At 38.0% G+C, this 19,927-nt stretch overlaps 1 protein-coding gene across 4 annotated transcripts in view; it reads left to right on the top strand.

Moving 5' to 3' along the window:
• Nucleotides 1-17,073, top strand: part of FAM171B (family with sequence similarity 171 member B) — a 75,673-nt gene extending 58,600 nt beyond the window's left edge. For all 4 annotated transcript variants that reach the window (XM_002712331.6, XM_051849371.3, XM_089329029.1 and 1 more), the window contains 5 exons: nucleotides 1,600-1,758; nucleotides 6,415-6,585; nucleotides 8,440-8,556; nucleotides 12,004-12,127; nucleotides 12,369-17,073. In XM_002712331.6, the coding sequence (XP_002712377.2) occupies nucleotides 1,600-1,758; nucleotides 6,415-6,585; nucleotides 8,440-8,556; nucleotides 12,004-12,127; nucleotides 12,369-13,713 (1,916 nt within the window). In that variant the 3' untranslated portion in view covers nucleotides 13,714-17,073. The remainder of the gene's footprint in view (nucleotides 1-1,599; nucleotides 1,759-6,414; nucleotides 6,586-8,439; nucleotides 8,557-12,003; nucleotides 12,128-12,368) is intronic.
• Nucleotides 17,074-19,927: the final 2,854 nt, after the last annotated feature.

Raw genomic sequence — 19,927 nt, 5'->3', positions numbered from 1 at the left:
TAGTGCAGAAAGCCTTGTTCTGGGTGTTGGTTCAAGCTGGGTCTTCCGGTGTCATGTTACCAACCCTGAAGATGGCAATTTCATTTCTACCTCACCTATACCCACACCATAATTTGTGCCTAGGAGGAACCCCAGTATTCTGTGACTCCTTAAGATTTAGTGACAACAGTTTACTTTTGTTTGTTTTACATTGGTAAATTTTGTTAGATTTAAAACAATGCAAATGACTGGTAAAAGAAAATCCTCAAGATAGTAAGACAGGCATAGTAAAAAGAACAGTTTATGAGAATTCTTTTCAATTTTATAAGCTGTTCTATTTGTCCCTAAAATATTGAAACAAAAAACTTTAATGCATGGTCCTTGTGGCCCATCAGGTTAATGTGGATTAACCAGGATTAATCAGTATGTCAGCACCCCCACCAGAGTACTGGTTTGAGACCGGTTGCTCTGCTTCCCATCCTGATCCAGTTCCCTGCTGATGCACCTGGGAAGCATCCGATGATGGCTCAAGTACTCGAGTTCCTGGTTCCAGGCTAAATCCTATACCAGCCCTAGCTGTTGTGACTATCTGGGGAGTGACCCCTTGGATGGAAGTCTCATTCATTCATATTCTCATTCTCTCTCTCTCTCTCTCTCTCTCTCTCTCTCTCAAATAAATTAAAGAAAATTACCTATGGCTTGATTAATCTTACAGTAATCTACTGAGTGAAGCTGTAGAATGTCTTACTCTGAAATGCCTTGGTAAAATTCGAGGCACTTCTTTTGCTTATCTGTGGCAGAACAGCGGATATGCAATAGTGTGTAGAAGAATGTGAAATGCTAGGAACCACATGTCTGCAGAGAGAGATACATTTGATGTTGCTGGGGCTTTAATGAAATTAGATTTTTCCACTGCTCCTCTTTAGTTTTTTATTTGTTCTGACACATCCCTATCGCTGACTGGCTTCTTCAAACCCCACAGAAAATCCTAGTTTCTGCTTAAATGCATGCATGGATCAGTATGAAATGGCCTGGACCATTCCTTTGCCATTGTACCAAGCAGTGGTGAGTGCACATTGGTCTAGACAGTACTGACCATGCCTTGGGTTGTGCCCGTGAGAATCCTAAGTCCTCCTGATGTCTCAGGTTATTTGTACTGTATTGTTTCTCTCTGAGGTGACTCTCTGGTAAGGCCATGTGGGTGAGGATGATATATCTGATGATGAGGAATCTTCCCACAGAAGGATACATCCTCACTTCCACAAAATATTTGATTAAAAGAAACTCAGTTTGTACAGTGAAAATGTGTTAGGCCTGGGTATGGACGTATTTGTGGTCAAAGTAGTAGAGGAAATTGGAAATGTTAGGAATGTATAAGCCCATACAGAAGTTTACACAGAAGTTCAGCTAGCAAATAAACTCTGGCAGAAATAAGCAGTCTTCAGTACAAAGGTGCCTTGTGTGATCTAAAGGAGGGGAACTTTCTCATTTAGTTATGAATTTAAAATATTATATGAGCAAATGTTTGTCATTCCGAAATTTTAAAATAATTATAACTGCTTGCTTTTGCTTAGTGTGCATTTGTTTTGTCTGTTTGCTAATGTGGTTTCCTTTTTTCAGATGCCAAATCTCAACCAAGTGTTCAGTTTTCAAAAGCCTTAATTAAACTTCCTGATAACCATCATATTAGCAATGTTACTGGCTATCTTACAGTTCTACAACAGTTTCTAAAAGTGGATAATTTTCTGTACTCAACTGGAATTACTCTCAGTAAACCAGGTATCATCTAATTTTACATAATTTAATCAACTTTGTAAGCAGTAGTATATAAATCTTTAGATGGGTAGTTATTTAAGCTTTGGAGAATAAATGACATTTTTGAAATACAAATCTGGTTATTAAGATGTTTATAAGCAAGTCCTCCTTGTATAGTGATACATTACTTTGAAATAATGGAAATTTCACTTTACTTAATTTGATAAATCTCATTTGATCCAAAGCAGGAAAGCATAGTATAGAAAACGTTGATTACCTTTATATATGGAAATTGTATTTAAAGAAGCTTATATACTTTAATAATTTGAGTTATTGATTCTTATAAGTGGCAATGATTGAGATATAAAAATTATTTTTATAGATTTGGATAAAATACTATATTAACTTTTTAAAAATGATTTATTTATTTGAGTTGCGCAGAGAGAGAGAGAGGTCTTCCATCTGCTGGTTCATTTCCCAGTTGGCCACAACAGCTAGAGCTGTGCCAATCTGAAGCCAGGCACTTCTTCCGGGTCTCCCACATGGGTGCAGGGGCCCAAGGACTTGGGCTTTACCACTATGCCACAGTGCTGGCCCCATGTTTTTATCTTGATATATAGTTGATATTTTCTGAGTAAAAACTTAATATATCTGTTTCATAATCAACAGCTCTAATATATAAAACTTTCATTACTTAGAAGTTAAGGGAATGAAGGGACTTTGCATTTATTCAAGAGTACACATAGAATAAAAATGTCCTATATTCACTTAGCACATCTACAGTTGCTTCATCATTTCTACCACTTGTTACAGTATAACTAAAGTTACACTATTTAAAAATCACCTTGGACAATGTATAATAGCCAGAAATGAGAGTAGTAGAATAAATATATATTTGGTTAGATACTGTTTTTTTTTTTTTTTGGACAGGCAGTGTTAGAGAGAAAGGTCTTCCTTTTTCCGTTGGTTGACACCCCCCCCCCCCCCCACCAAGTGGCCGCTATGGCCGGCGCTCTGTGCCGATCCAAAGCCAGGAGCCAGGTGCTTCCTCCTGGTCTCCCATGCGGGTGCAGGGCCCAAGGACCTGGGCCATCCTCCACTGCACTCCCGGACCACAGCAGAGTTGGACTGGAAGAGGAGCAACCAGGACTAGAACCCAGGGTGATGGCACCGCAGGTGGAGGATTAGCCTTAGTGAGCTGGGGCGCTGGCCTAGATACTGTTTAACCTGCAGTAGCTGATACTGTCAGCCATATGGTCCTTGCTCTTTTGTTACAAAGGGGTGTTTCCTACTGCTCACATCTGTGACTGCCTATGGGCATTCCCTGGTAGGTTTGGCTCTTAACATGGGACAAGCCTTCATCCAGTGACAGTCAAGGGTTGGTCCATAGATTCCTTGCTTTGGCTTCAAATCTGAGCCAGCTTCTCTCCTCCATGGCACTGGATTGGAGTTTCTACAGCCACTCCCTTAGTAGAAGGTGCTTCCTGAGCTTGCCTCCCAAATAACATGTACTCTAATTCTCTCAGGGTCTGCTTCTTGAGGGAGCTAATCTAGAATGCCTACTAGGAGCTTCCAGATGTAACTTAAAGGATGTTCAAAACAGAAACAAAAGAATGGTGCTAACGTATGCATCCATAAATGAAGCACCTGTTACGCTGGAGGACATTCATGGATAAGACTCGTTAGATTGAGTGGGAAGGGGTCACAAGCTCTGTCCTTTCCCCAACATTCTTCTACAAACCACACACTTTGGGACTATTCATTAAAATTTTTGATTACCCAGAGAATGCTACTATCTTTTAACAAGTTCTAGAGCAGTGCTGCCCAATGGGAATGTTCTGTCCAGTATGCTGTCCACTAGCCACTTGGGACCCTGGAGCTCTTGAAATATGACTGGTACATTGAGGAGCTTGATGAAAGCTAAATTTTAATAGCCACATGCAGCTTGTGGCCTCTGTTGGATTTCGTATTCCATAGTCCTGGAGTTGTGTGAGTATGAAAGTGTTCTTTTAGGAACATTTCCCCATCCTCCTCATTGTATTGGCCTTTTCTTTTTCTTGCCCCTTCTTTGAGTGTGCTTTATCTAAAATGATGGGTTATCAGTCTGCAGTTTGTGAAGCCATAAACTTCATGGAGCTGATGGGGGAGATGGAAGGAGGCGCTTGGGGAAGCTAGATGCTGGGTTTTACCGAATAGTTTGATATATTGTAGGTATTTAGCAGACTATGTAAAAACTTGTGTTTACACTGGATTACTTACTGGTATATTTGTCTACAAAATATGTATGACATTAATTTGTTCATTTGATATTAGTATCTAAGGAGTTTCCCGGCTAGTTCTCGAAGTGGACATTGTCTGTTAGCCAGTAGTTGCTGAGATAACTGAAAACATATGCCGAATGACAGTGCTAGTGATAACAGGAACTCCTTTTCTACACTGCCACCTCCCTGCCTCTCTGCATCTGCCAGGATCACTCCTTCCCTTCCTTCCTTCTTTCCTTTATTTATTTGAAAGTCAGAGTTAGAGAGAGTGGGAGAGAGAGGTATCTTCTATTTGCTGGTTCACTCCCCAGATTTTTACGAGGGCTGAGCCAGGCTGAAGCCAGGAGCTTCTTCTGGTCTCCTACTTGAGTGGCTCAGGCACTTGAGCCATCTTCACTGTTTTTTCAGGCCATTAGCAGGGAGCTGGATTGGAGGTGGAACAGCCAGGACATGATCTGGTGCCCATGAGGGATTGCCAGCATTGCAGGCCATGGGTGGCTTTACCTGCTACATCATAATGCCAGCCCCCCAGGATCACTCTTGATGTGAGGTCTTTGAACTTATTTCTCCCATCTGTAAAGTTCTTTTGAGGTCTTTGCACAGATGGTTTCTTTGCATTTGGCTGCAGCTCAAATGTGCATTTCTCCAAGAGGAGGCCTTCTTTGTTTTTCTAGATTGTCAATACCTACACACACACCCTCTCCACCTGAATGTAAGTACATGGCAATGTGTAAAGAAATGGGGGGGAAGGGCTGAGGGGTTAGGATTTTTGAGAATCAGTGAGGACTACAGAAAAAAATATTGCAGACAATATAAGAGATCATGTACTTATTGTATTTTAGGAGCCCATATGATTACATTGGGCCAGTTAGGACTTTAAAATATGTTAAATGATTGAATAGCACTGTAACTCTTTGAGGACAAAAGTTTCAAGATTTGGACAAGAAGCAAATTATGTATACAAAGTATACTTTCTCTAACTGATTAATATGTTAGTAAATTACTCATAAAATCTAAAATTATTAAATTACTCCTAGAAATCAACATTATAATTAAAAATTATCTATAGCTACATTTTATTGTAAATATTCTGGTACATATAACTTTGCTTGAAATTGATAATATTTCAAAAATAAGAGAATCATCTACTGTTTTTTTAAATAACAAATCTCTAACTCCTGATATTTAAGGAAGCATAGTATAAATTATATGATCAAATCTTTAAAATCTTAGGCAAAACAGTATAATTTTTCTAGTAATCTTTTCTCCTATTTTCAAGCTTTGAAGTCTAATACAGTGTGATATTAGTATTGAAGTCTTCTTTCAGTTATATTGTGTTTATCAAATAATATTACATAATGATTTTATTTTATTTGATTGCCAAGCCTATATGTTAAACTGTCCTGGTGGTAATGATACCAATTAAGAAGCAGGTATTCCATAACAAGTACCTGGGTTCAGTTCCTGGCTTCAGTTCCTGGATCCAGTTCTGTGCTGATGCAGATCCTTGGAGGTAGCAGTGATGGCTCAAGTAATTGGGTCTCTGCCAGCCACCTGAGAGAACTTGAGTTCCTGTTTTACAGTTCAATTTGACCTATCTTGATTAATATAGGCATTTGGGGAATGACTGAGTGGTAGCCCTGTGTGATAAACCATTTCTTTTAAATTGCACTTTGATTTGGAACGCTTCTTACAGAAGACATAGAGCTAGTGTGTTGGTTCTGGCACTCACTGAAGCGAGTGATCTTGGGTGAAATAGGGCCAGATGTAGCAGATCTGCATCTGCATTGATATGATACTACTGAGAGATGGTTTTTTTGATTGTTGGTTTTTAGATTTTTAAACATTGAATTAAATTCTGGTGCTCTTAAATGACTGACAGCATTAGATAAATTAGGCTAAAATTTATTTGTCAGTGTTTCATTGTAGAGCTCATAATTAAGAAATATTTTGAAATAACATTTAAGAAACACTTAATATGGGGCCAGCGCTGTCGTGTAGTGAGTAAAGCCACTGCCTGCAGTGCCAGCTTCCTATATGGGTGCTGTTTCGAGACCTGGCTGCTGCACTTATAATCCAGCTATCTGCTATGACCTGGGGAAGCAGTAGAGGATGGTACAAGTGCTTGGGCCCCTGCACCCGAGTGGGAGACATTGAAGAAGCTCCTGGATCTTGGCCACTGCAGCCATTTGGGAAGTGAACCAATGGATAGAGAATCTCTCTCTGTAACTCTGCCTTTCAAATAAAGCTTTAAAAAAAGGTTTTTAAAAAAGAAATACTTAATATGGATCCAGTAACTACTTGGTATTAAAATGGATAACCATAGGTTAAATACTTGTATAACTAGATATTGCAGACCCATTATTATGAAATTATAACCTCGGTTTACATTTTATTATAATAAACTGATCTCTGTTAGGTTTTGAAAACATTGAATTGACTCCTCTTGCTGCGATATGTGTGAAAATATATTCTGGAGGAAAAGAATTAAAGGTTGATGGCCCTATTCAAATTTCTCTTCCACTTCTACATACAAATGATATAAGTGTGGGGGATCGCATACCTGCTTGGACATTGGATATGAACACAGGTGAGTTAAATAGGTGAAAGTATTTTGTTTAAATATTTGGATATTTTATCTAAGAGTGTTGCAGCTACAGTTTTTCAGTAATGTTAAAATTTTATGTATTTTGTTAGTGACAAAATTGTTTTCACTTTGATGAATATAATACAACTATGGGGAAAAATTTAATAACAATTCATTATGTCTTTTAAAAATAGCATTTGAGCCAGGACCAGCATTGTGGGTAAAGCTGATACCTGCAATGCTGGCATCTCATATAGGTGCCACTTTCTGTCCTGACTGTTCCATATCCTATCCAGCTGCCTGCTAATGGCCTGGGAAAAGTAGCAGCAGATGTCCCAAGTGCCTGGGTCCCTGCTACCCATCCTGGCTCTTGGCTTTGACCTGGCCCATTTCTAGCCATTGCAGCCATCTGGGAAGTGAACAAGTGGATGGAAGATCTCTATGTGTCTCTTCTTCCCTCTTTGTAACTCTAACTTTCAAATAAATAAATAGATCTTTTTTAGAAAGATAATATCACTGCTACTTATTGGCAAGGGAATACAGTCTAATATTATTGCTATTGTAAATCATTAGAGTAAGAGCATGATCTGTTTATGGAAGTATGGTTTTGAGCAAGTCATATAAGTTACCTGGATTTTAGCTTTCCAATTTGTTGAATGACAGAGATGTTTCACAGCATTTTAAGGAGAATAGCTGCTGTTTTGAGGTCTGGTTTCTGATTGTTCCTCCTGGCAAGCACCTTTGCATGTAACTTTCAGTGATAATATTTTTGAATTGGCTTATCACATTTACAGTATTTTAATTTTAAAGTGACTGCACTTACGCATTATTTAACAGTGGAGGTTCAGTCTGAACACATCATTAGGTGACTTTGTCATTGTGTACATTTAATGTAAAGTAACTATGATGTAAGCAGGTGATATAATCCAAGGGGAGCACAATTGTAAATGTGGTCTGTGTTTGACCAAAATGTTGTGTGGCACATTTAAAAGCAGTAGAGTGAATTATTGCCATCATGTCAAATTCTCCACCTTACTAAAAATACTGTTTTACATATTGTAGATAATTGACTATTACAAATCAATAAGCCAGAATACAAACATATACAGTAAGGCTGTGAGCAGCTTTGTTATGCTATTTATACATAAAATTTCATATATGGTATGGGTTTTACTGAATTCTTCTTTCCATAGATGGCAAAATTTTATTGGTTTAGATAGCATTTTCTGAAAGTTTAAAAATATCTAGGCCCAAAACAACTATACTAATAGTACTAGAGTAGTGTTTGACAAATAAAAAATTTCAATAAGATTTTTAAATATGATTATAAAACACATATTGTGAGAGTTTAATCAAAATCTCAGAACAACCAATATGAATTGGGATTTTACTACTTACACCCTTAAATGTTTAAACATGGAGCCTGCACTGTGATGTAGTCTGCCTGTGATGCCGGCATCCCATGTTCATGTCCTGGCTGCTCCTTTTCTAATCCAGCTCCCTACTATGGCCTGAAAAAGCAGTGGAAGATGGCCCAAGTGCTTGGGCCCCTGCATTAAATTAAATAATTTAAACTTTATTTCCTTTGGTCATAAATATTTCAAATTATCCTATTTTTTATTTTATATATATATTGTATAATATGTCATTTGTCAAGGGGCTTCCAAATGAACATTTTGAAGCGTCCTTATTTATTATCCCATGATAATGTGTTGCCATGGTTTTTATAGTCTTGGAAAAAAGTCCTGTAAAGTATTCTTCATAAGACTATAAGCAAAATCCTATCAGTGCTAAAGATATAATAGCTAGTTGTTTTTTTGTTTTGTTTTGTTTTGTTTTACTTACATTCCTTTTTAGGTGCTTGGGTAAATCATGGCCGGGGGATGGTCAAAGAACATAACAATCATTTAGTTTGGACATATGACGCACCACATTTGGGCTACTGGATAGCAGCTCCACTTCCTGGATCTAGAGGTATTATAAATATAAAACAAATTAGTTTTTAAAAAGTTAAGTAGACTGGAATTAATATTAGCAGACCTGAGTTTTATTCTAAGTGCTTTTACTTACCTGCTATGGAAAAGCGTTTAATCTTTAGATCTCTGCTTTTTTTGTTTTTCATGTGTATATGAGCAAGTTAAGCTTCATGAACTCTGAATTCTCTTAGGTATAAGAGATGCATCTGTGAGAATGAAGTTTGTTTAGATCAAACATTTTCTTTACTCTTTCACTAATAAATTCTACACAGATCAGGTAGAGTTGCAAGCAATAGCAGTAGGAACAGATTTTGGATAATTGAAAAACATTTTTTGGAAGAATCTGGGGAAAAGGCAGGAATGCCTGCAGTGCCAGAAGACCTAGTAAGCAGCCAAGTTGCTGCTGTGTGGTGGCTGGCTCCACCTTTTGCAGTTCTTTTATCACACTGTTCCTGATGACCTTGTGGGTAGAGAATCTGACCCACCCTTGGGTCATATGCATACCCCTTGTAGTGAAGAGGGCAGAAGAGGATGGACTCTTGTTTCCAAGAGAAGACAGGTGATATTCTAAATGGAAATTGACCTGACATTTTGAACAGAAGGTGGATGGGGGCTTGTGCCAAGAAACCAGGAATAGTCCACTAGGGATGATGTACGTGTGTTCTAGGAGAGGTGAATATTTCATTTTCTTGGACTTAACAGTGTCAGGTAATCTAGATGATTGGTGCCAAAGGAAACACCACCTTCATCTCACGATATTCAAATATTGTATATCTTAAGAAAACAGTCCTGTAACTGCTGTAGTCTAGATCAGTTGTGCTGTTGACTTGTTATCACTTTCTGGGTCTTTGGAGTGTTTGCTGGCATAAACTGAGTTGCTTCTTGGTTTTCCCTGCTGCCAGCTTTGCTGAGTCAGTTCTGGCCTCCAGCATTTTTGTTGCTGTTGCCTATTATCTTGGTTTCCTTATTCCTTGTAGGTTTATGAATTTACAGAATTGAAGCAAGGCAGAACTTTTAGTGTTATTTCAGTGAGGATTTGGTAGTGGAGTTTCATGCATGTATCGCTTCTCATCCTCGGTCATGTGTCAGGGGTGATTGTTTGGGTTTATCAAGTGTTGGGCTCCCGGCTGAGAGGCAGCTGCTACCTGGCTATTTCATGCTGGTCAAGAATCATCCCGATAGACACCCTGATCCAGGATGTGAATGATATTTTACACGCATTTCTCTGTAGTATGTATGCTATCATCTAGCTTTGCACAGGTTCTTCAAAAAGATCATAGAATTCTGTATTATGAAAAAAACTGCATGGATTTCAAAAATTTTTTTGCACCAAAATAAACTGTTTTAAATTCCATTTTACAAGAACTTTCTGAAGCTCCTTTGTATTATAACTATTATTTTGAAGGCTCTCAGTTTTTCCTGAACTTTTATTTTAGTTATTTTAGTGCAGTTTGGGTTTTATGTTCCTTTTGTGTTGACAGCATTTGGACTTGAAGCCTGCAAGATAAGACTTTTCTTCACTGAAGCCAAAATTTACTCTTCTAATAGATAAACATGAGCCTTTATTGCCATATGTGATCAAGAGGGATTTTTTTTGTTTCTATTTGAAGTTAGAGTGTATGAGATTATTTATTAAAAAACCAGAGGGTGGTTGTTTTTGTTCTTTATGATGCAAAAATATCATGCAGTCTTGCCAGCTGTCTGGCCTTATCCCATTTTTAGATTTGCAGCTGTAATGAAATACTGATAAAAAGAACAATTAATAATTTACTACTTCAACTAAATCCAGATTATTTCATTGTTTAACAAAACAACATAAGGAGCATTTGGATTTTGTTGGAAAATGTACTTATGCTAAAAACATACCTGAAACAACCAGTTTACTTAAGATAGCTTTAGGAATTTTAAAAACCAAGATCGTTTCTAAAATAAGTGGAAGTTCTGTTTCACTTTATCTGTTGCTCCTGCATAGATTAGAGGACTGAAGTAGAAACATCAGATTCTTGTTTAATTTTATTTAGATTCTGTCTGCTGATGCTTTGAAAAAAATCTATTCTGCAAGCATATTAAAGTTAAAGGAACAAGATATTACTAGCTGTATGGATAACTTGTATCCCAGCTGCTCCACTTCCAATCCAGCTCCCTGCCTAGGAAAAGCAGTGGAAGATGGTCCAACTATTTGGGCCTCTGCCACTCATATGGAACACCAGGATGAAGGTCCTGGCCCAGCCATGGCCATTGCAGCCAGCTGGGCAGTGAATCATCAGATGGGAGATCTCTAAGTCTCAAATAAATAAATCTTTTTAAAAAAGTGATGTTGAAGATAACTAATCTTGGGGTAATCTAAAAACATACATCTCCATCAATCTTAGTAGCCTCTGCTGATCATCTTAGTGTGTTTGTCAGCTTTTACAGCAGTAAAGCATATCACGGCAGCATTTGTATGTAAGGACACTTCAAAGAGTTCATGGGAAAATAAAATTGGAAAATAAGTTTATTTTTGTGCAAAAATTTTAAGGCCATGCATAATTTTTCATAACATGAATTTTCCATAAATTTGATTACCCTTCATATGCATGGGTTTCAAAAACCTGTCTTTAAAACATTCATGGAAAAATGAGTTCAAAGTCCTCTCATAACAGGAGGTAATGGGCCAGCTGTGCCTAGAGCACAGGTGGAAACAGTCACAACTTTTAATCCTTCAAGTCCCAGCATTTTTAGATTGTTACTTTTCTTTATAGCTCTGCTTGCCAGCTTTGCAGATTCTTCCCTTGGAATTTAAAGTTTCTTTTAAAATCAAATGCAGCTGATAAATCAACGCTCATTACCAACATTCTGTCTCAAAACTTCTTTGCAAATTAGTCAGAAATATTTTCTCCTGGTTTATTTTACCAAATGTTCTGCTGCTGTATGGTTTGGGTCATAATTTCTGCTACCAGCTAAAACAGTTTCCTCCTCATTTGTTTCCTGGCCTCTCCAGGAGCCACCATCACATATTGTTAGTTTTAGTTATAGCAGCCTCTCAGCAGCATCTACTGGCAGTTTCTCCAACTGTGGCCACTGCTGCAGTAACAAACAAAGCTGTGGTCTCAGGGCTCACAATAGTAAACATCTACTTGCTACTTAGATTTCATGGGTGTTTTGGGTTGGGTTTGGTTCAGTACAGTGTGTTCTCTCATTCTAGACCCCGGATGGAAGGAGTAGTGATGCTCTTCATATCCGAGTATTAGGATGCCCTAGTGATTGGCCAGAGCTAGACCATGCAACCTCAGTTAAACTGCACACATTTCCTTGGTCAGAGAAATCTAATGAGAAGTCTGTCATGGGGGTGGGCTGGGGTCAGAGCAAACAGAAGTGTGTGTACATTTTCAGTCTGTCTTACCTAGGATGTGACGTAGTTAAAATTCTGATCCAAAATATTTTCTCTTTATCTTGAACCATGTAGGCTCAGGTGCAAATGAAGATTCCAAGGACATAACTGCCTACCACACAGTGTTTCTTACAGCCATATTAGGAGGAACAATAGTCATTGTCATTGGATTTTTTGTTGTGCTGCTTTGTTATTGCAGGTAAGAAGAGCATTAATGAATGAATATAAACACATACCCATCAAAATATAATTTTAGTATATTCTGTATATTCCAAATTATATTTGTAGAAATAGTATTCGACCTTCAAAATACATAATTAAAAATAAAATGGTTGTATTATACAGTAGCGTTGCTTATGTGATACTTATAGAACAGGGTGATTTTTAAGAATGAACTTTCTTGATCATAACTTTTAAATTTTGTTTTGCCTTCTCTCTAGGGGTAAGTGTGGTACTCCGCAGAAGAGGGAAAGAAATATCACTAAACTTGAGGTCCTCAAGAGAGACCAGACAACTTCAACAACACACATAAATCACATCAGTTCTGTCAAAGTTGCATTAAAAGCTGAGGAAAAGTCACAGCTATTCAATGCCAAAAACTCCACACATAGCCCTCAAAAGAAGGAGCCAGCAAATGCAGAACCAGAAGAAAGAGTTTCAATGGTGAAAACTCGGGACAATTTTAAAATCTACAATGAAGATGTCGCGTTTCTGTCAGTCAATCAGAACACTTACTCAAGAAACGCAACACAGTCTTTGGAGCCCAACGTAGGGTCCAGACAGCCTAACCACATTAACAACAATGTGTCTTCATCATTAGGTGATGCTCAAGAGGAAAAGAGGTATCTCACAGGTAACGAGGGGGTATTCGGGCGTTCCCACATTCCAGAACAGCTTATGCATATCTACAGCCAGCCCATTGCCATCCTTCAGACATCCGACCTTTTCTCCACCCCAGAGCAGTTACACGCTGCCAAGTCAGCTACTTTGCCAAGAAAGGGACAGTTAGTCTATGGCCAACTGATGGAGCCAGTAAACAGAGAGAACTTTACCCAGACGCTGCCCAAAATGCCGATGCACTCTCACGCACAGCCTCCAGAGGCCAGAGAAGAGGATATGGTACTCGAAGGCCAACAGAGCTTGCCGTCCCAGACTTCAGATTGGAGCCGATACTCCAGCAGCTTACTGGAATCAGTCTCTGTTCCTGGGACACTAAACGAAGCTGTTGTAATGACTCCGTTTTCATCAGAGCTTCAAGGTATTTCAGAACAGACCCTCCTGGAGCTGTCCAAAGGAAAGCCCTCGCCCCATCCCAGAGCCTGGTTTGTGTCTCTTGATGGAAAGCCAGTCGCACAAGTGAGACACTCCTTCATAGACCTGAAAAAGGGCAAGAGAGCTCAGAGCAATGACACGAGCCTGGACTCTGGGGTGGATATGAATGAGCTTCACTCAAGTAGAAAGCTGGAGAGGGAGAAAACATTTATCAAAAGCATGCATCAGCCCAAGATCCTTTACTTAGAAGACTTAGATCTCAGCAGCAGTGAGAGTGGAACCACCGTCTGCTCACCTGAGGACCCAGCTTTAAGGCACATCCTGGATGGAGGGAGTGGAGTCATCATGGAGCACCCTGGGGAAGAATCCCTGGGAAGAAAAAGCACTGTTGAAGATTTTGAAGCCAATACATCCCCCACTAGAAAAAGGGGCAGACCGCCGCTAGCCAAAAGAGACAGCAAGACCAATATCTGGAAGAAACGAGAGGAACGCCCACTGATTCCCATCAATTAATTCCAATAGTGGTTGTGTTTCTGCTGTCTTGTGCTGTTCTTGCTTCTTGTTGTCAGTTACAGTATGAACTTAAGAAGTGAGACTGAGCAATCTTAAGGTCCATCGGCAGTCTCAAGCAGAGTAGATAGTAAAATGGTAATTCAGTAATCAGAGAGAAAGATACTGAGGAATGTTTTTTCTGGCCTATTCCTTTCATTTATTTTGGGTATTAATTTGAAATATCCAAGTTTTCAAAATGTAAAGTAGTGTAAGGTGTTATCTGAAAACATTACTTAGTCAGCCAGATGGGCCTTGACTCTCTAGAATAACAATGAAATGAGTACTCCTAAAGTTGCTTCCAAAAATAGAAATGAAACTCTTCTTCAGGCTTCGAATTCCTGTGAAATGTTACTGTGTTCTCTCTGCCTACACTTGAAAATAGCTTGATAAATGTTCTGGATTGATGTCATTCTAGAGTTTAAAGACCAAATAACATTTTTTAATTGATAGAAACAGCATGCATATTGTATCATCCCAAAACTGGTTGTCAGGGAGAGAGATGCAAGCTCTTAGTTATTTTTGGATATAACTTTACCCAATAAGATCTTACTTGGAAATTATCCAAGTTTTATTTTCAATTTTTTTCCCTCTCTCAAAAATAAATGAGCTTAATTGTCCAGGAAAACTTTTTCCAAACTGAAAAAAAGAAAAAGACAGTTTAAGGCTCACTGATACGTTACCAATTTAAATGTATTTCTTCTATTCCAAAACAAATTTAGTCACTTAAATGGCTATCAAACTTGATGTTTTAAAAAAATCAATGACGTAGAAGTTTCTTATGAACATCAAAACATTAAAATATGTGAGATAAAGGATGTAGACATTTCACCCTTTTGTCTGAAATGTTAATGAACAGGAAAAAAGGCCATTTTCCAGAGGCTCAAAAACAATTTCGGGGATCAGCATTGTGGCTCATCAAGTTACGCCCCCATTTAGAATGCCAGCATCCCATATCAGAGCACCAGTGCCAGTCGCTGCTGCTCTTCTCATTCAGCTTCCTGCTAATGTGCCTGGTAAGTCAGTGGAAGATGGCCCAGGTGCTTGGGCCTCTGTCATCTGTGTGGGATACCTGATGAAGTTCTTGGCTGCAGCTTGGCCCAGCCTGGCCATTTGGGGAGTGAACTAGTGGATGGAAGATCTGTCTCTCCAACTCTTTCAAATAAGTAAATCTTAAAAAAATAACTTCAGGATAGTATCTGGGAATTCAGATGGTGACATTCGTGAAGCATGTTTGAAGAAAACACTTTCCATTTCAGGAGAAAAGTGAAAGTTTTTGTTTAATCATTTATGGTCCAGCATTTTTTGGAAATAATTTAGTACAGAATTCAGTGTGAACACATTCAAGAACTGTTTTTAATTATGTTTTTAACTCTGAATAATAATTCAGGTGTTCTAAAAATAAAAAGTCTTTGTTAATTAAAGTCAACCTACCCCATTTTTTTTTTTCTGAAAATTTCCATGAAGGCAAATGTGTGAAGCACCTCTCCTTTTCCTTTTAAGGGATAAATAAAACTAAAACTGCTTTAATTCTCATCCTCGGACATTCAACATGGGAGCAACTTAAATACCTAAGCAACATAAACAAGTTGAGAGAACCAAAATAGTCACATGAGCTTTAGTAAGACTGTAGATACATGTACAATGAACTACAACATTTTTTTTCCTACACCAAAATGTTAGCCTTCAGCCAATTTTTTTCCTATAACCACTTCTAAAACATTTGTCCTTTCAGGTAAATCACCTACCTTTATGTATTAACCCAAAGAATGTAAAGACCCTGGCAAATGTTTGTGATAGATTACCCCAATCCATGGAAATGATAAATGTTTTGGGTAGTACCTTGGCTTTTTTTTTTTTTTTTTTTTTTTGAGTAATGATAAGGCTCATATTTGGAGGAGGCTTCTTAGTGGTCTTACACAGAAAGATAAAAGCAGCATGAATGAAAATGATTTGGAAGGGGTTAAGGGATAGTGCTCTGCTGAAGTGCCTTTGCTATAGAATCGCATTATTAGAAGGATATAATAACATCTTTTGTAATTGTACATTTTCTGTTAGCCAAGTTAAACAGATGTGCAGTTTTTTATTAATTTAAAAAACATAGACCTAGTGTTTCATGTTGGAACAATGAACTTTGCATGTAAGTAACATTTATCTCCTTCTTTTGTGGGTTTAATTTTTTTTAAAACTAGTATATATTGATAAATGTTTATGTTGGAGTGAATTTAGAAACTGTATAGCAAAATGTTGCATTTCCTCAACATTTTAAGTATTTTTCTCACCTTCAAGTAAAAATATTTCATCTCCACTTGGTAATAGAATACATATAATATTATAAGGTTGCACCATTCAGTTGTGTCACTTTGTTTTTTTGTGGAAGGGAAATGAAACAGTGTATTCCAAGGGCTTTTCTAGAACTACTTACTTGGTTTATGCTTTTTTACACTGCACATGCTGTTTTCAATTGGGAATTTGAGGCAATTTATCTTTTTCTAATGATCAGAAGAGTGTGACTCCTTATTTGTGAGTAGTTCAAAGATTTCCTGTTAAAAATTGAAGCCATCTACTTTTTCTTAACCCAAGTGACAATAAACCAACAATATTCACTACTTTCTTAAATTTTTAAATTGAAAGCCAAGAGGTTTTCTGCAAATGTAAGCCTAGATAATTTTGGCCATAAATTGTTAACATTTGTGGATCCTTTTTACATACTTTGGATATATCTTGAAGGCAAAACTTCCCTCAATTAACTGATGGGTTCATTCACTAAAAAGCACAGCTATATGTAACTTTTGAATACATAATGATCTTTTGAGACTTTATAAAAATCAATTTTTATGACTTTATGCAGTTGTATAGGGATTATGCCCTTTTATAGTAGTATACCACGAAGATCACAAATGTTGAGGAATGAAAGTACTTCTTTGCTTTGGCAATCGTTTTCAGATTACTTGCTGTGTTTGAATTCTCTGGTATCAATGCATATTATGGGTTTTTAGAGATCTGTATGTAAAATGATGTCCCTCCAAACTTCACAGAAAGGTGAAGTTCAAGGTAACACATTGATTTGTAAAATATGAGTTACTTATTTCCCCATGCACCAGCATCATGAAGGGATTTGTCTGTATTAATTTCCATTTCAGATCTAGAATTGACATTTGGCCTTCTTGTTTCCAAGTGTTTTTATGTTTTGTATTCTTTTCAGAGAAATTCACAATTCAGTGTATTTATTGCCATTACTACCACATTTACTGCTGAAAACTGTAATAATCTGAAGATTTGTAAAATGTTAAACAGTTCATTAAACATAAAATAAACCTAAAATTTTATTTGGTGCATTGTTTAATTCTAGGTAAACTATGAAGCACACTCATTTAATCCATAAACATTCAATCGATTTTACTTTTTGTTCATTACACACCCTACTAGTAAAATCAACTCTTGGTTTATATGATTATACTTCATGTCTCCAAAGTTCACATTTAAGGAGATAAAGTTAAAGACAGATTTCATATAGTCAGAAGATTTAATCTGATAGAATGTAAAATAAATTGCAGTCTCCAAAACAGCAGTGAGAAAATGATTCAATATCCATTTCACCTTTTAAAATATTTCTTGGACTTTCAAATTCAGAGTAAATTATAACAAAGAATCTAAACAGTGTTAGATCCCCAACAGCCCTTCTGCTTAGCCAACGATATTAAGTTTAAGAGGTTTGTATTTGGGAACTGTACAATACTTTGTAAAATCATCCTGGCACATTTCATATATATATATATATATATATATATATATATATATATAGAAATAACTTTGCTTACTTCTGGGAACTGGGCTCTAAATCCATTCATAAAAAGCAAGGTATCTGGGGCTGGCCTTGTAGCACAGTGCGTAAAGCCACTCCCTGTGACATCAGCGTCCCATATGGGCACATCTTCTCCACTTCCAACCCAGCTCCCTGCCAATGCACTTGGAGAGGCAATGGAAGAGAGCCCAAGTGCTTGGATCCCTGCCACCCACGTGGGAGACCTAGAGGAAGTTTCTGGCTGTTGGGGCCATCTGGGGAGTAAACCAACAGAAGATTATTTCTCTCACTCTGACCTTCAAATAAATATATCTTTAAAAAACAAAACATGATACCATAGAGCCTATGACCCTTAACACTAGCATTGTGTTAAAGACTTCAGTTAGAGCCCTCCAAGTGCCAGCTAGGCTGCGGCTGCCTTTATTCCAAGGCCTGATCTCTATGTGATCCTAGAGACTTAGCAGAAATGATGCAAACCCTGGAGGAGTCATGAGGATCCAAACTACACAGAACTGGTTTATGATCAAAAACATTTCTTAGATCCTAATCATGTGATTTCTGAAATCACAGTGTTCATGAGCTGGTCATAATATTGTCTTCTCAGGAAAAAAACTAGTGAGACTGAAAAATTACTGTAGGAAAGGATGTTGAATGGAGGTCATAGAATTTTAAATTAGTTAATCAAAAGTTTTTTACCTCTTAGTCCTTAATAATTGTGATAGTCAAGAACACTTCCCTTGAATCACATGTTGGGAAAATGTTAAACACAATATTTAGGATCTGAAATTCACTTTTTGATCTTGTGTAGATTTCTTTTTCATGATACATGGTGAGAGCTTAATTCTATGAATAAGTTCTCTGAATCAGATGGGGGGTTAATTTCTGAGGTAACTACCTCATTGCTTTAGATTTGGGTTTGTTTCTTCCATCAAGGAAATTTCCTGTGTTTTCCCTTTATTTTAAGCCTCAGTGTAGGTTGGTACTGTAGAATTCTATTAAGATTTTTTTTTTAATACTTTCAAGAAGTGGTGCTCTGTTGCAGCAGATTAAGCTGTCATTTATGACAATCACATCCCAAGTATTGAGTACAGGTTTGAGTCCCAGCTATTCTGCCTGCAATCCATCTTCCTGCTAAAGTGCTGAGCCCTGCCACCTACTTGGGAGACCTGAATGTAGTTCCTAGGTCTTGGCCTTGGCCTTGCCAGGCAACAGCTTTTTAGTCATTTGGAGTGACCAACACATGGAAAATCTCTCAAATGACTAAATATTTAGAAAAAAATTATATACTTTCAGACAGCATCTAAGAAAAACACTAAAAATCAGCCATGGGGCCAGCGCTGTGGTGTATAGGGTTAAACTGTAATAACTGCCTGTAATGCAGTTATCCCATCTGGGTGCTCTTTGGTGTCCTGGCTGCTCTACTTCTGACCAGATCACTGCTAATAGGCTAGGCAAAGCAGCAAAAGATGGCCAAAGTTGTTTGGGCCCCTGCCACCCACATGGAAGACCCAGATGAAGCCCCTGGCTCCAGCCTGGCTCAACCTTGGCCATTGTAGCATTTGAGTAATAAACCAGTGGATGGAAGATCTTTGTATCTCACAAGTAAGTAAATCTTTTTTTTTGACAGAGTGGACAGAGGGGAGACAGAGAGAAAGGTCTTCCTTTGCCGTTGGTTCACCCTCCAATGGCCACCGCGGCCGGCACACTGCGCTGATCCGATGGCAGGAGCCAGGTACTTATCCTGGTCTCCCATGGGGTGCAGGGCCCAAGTACTTGGGCCATCCTCCACTGCACTCCCGGGCCACAGCAGAGAGCTGGCCTGGAAGAGGGGCAACCGGGACAGAATCCGGCGCCCCGACCGGGACTAGAACCCGGTGTGCCGGCGCCACAAGGCGGAGGATTAGCCTAGTGAGCTGGGGCGCCGGCCCTCAAGTAAGTAAATCTAAAAAACAAAAACAAAACAAAACAAAAAAAAAAAACGATTTATAGCGTTAGGGGCCCAAGATGTTATAAACTAAAAAATGGTAAAATGTTTCCATTTTAAGGACAAAAACCCAATCACACTTTACTCCGTCTGTTAGCTATAGATGAACATCTTCCTATTTCTGTTGGAAAAGTTCACATGTTGAAAAGCATATGCTATTTTTTTTCCTTAGGTGACAAACCATTCTTAGTTTCACTGTGTATATCCTGGTTTTCAGTCATACACTTGATATAGCTGTGAATAATATTCCACAGTGTTGTAGGAATACCCTGATTTCCCACATGACTTGGTCTTTTTCTTCTATTCTCTAAGTTGACTATAGGTTTCATAATTTATCTGTTGACTGGTTCTAATCCTTGTAGACCTTATTAAAACCCTAGACTTAACTG

Source organism: Oryctolagus cuniculus, chromosome 3 (genome assembly GCF_051225735.1).
Source record: "Oryctolagus cuniculus isolate XC-2025 breed Fujian yellow rabbit chromosome 3, ASM5122573v1, whole genome shotgun sequence".
Lineage (NCBI taxonomy): Eukaryota > Metazoa > Chordata > Mammalia > Lagomorpha > Leporidae > Oryctolagus > Oryctolagus cuniculus.
Note: the sequence above shows the minus strand (reverse complement) of the source record. Positions and strands in the feature narration are given on the sequence as shown.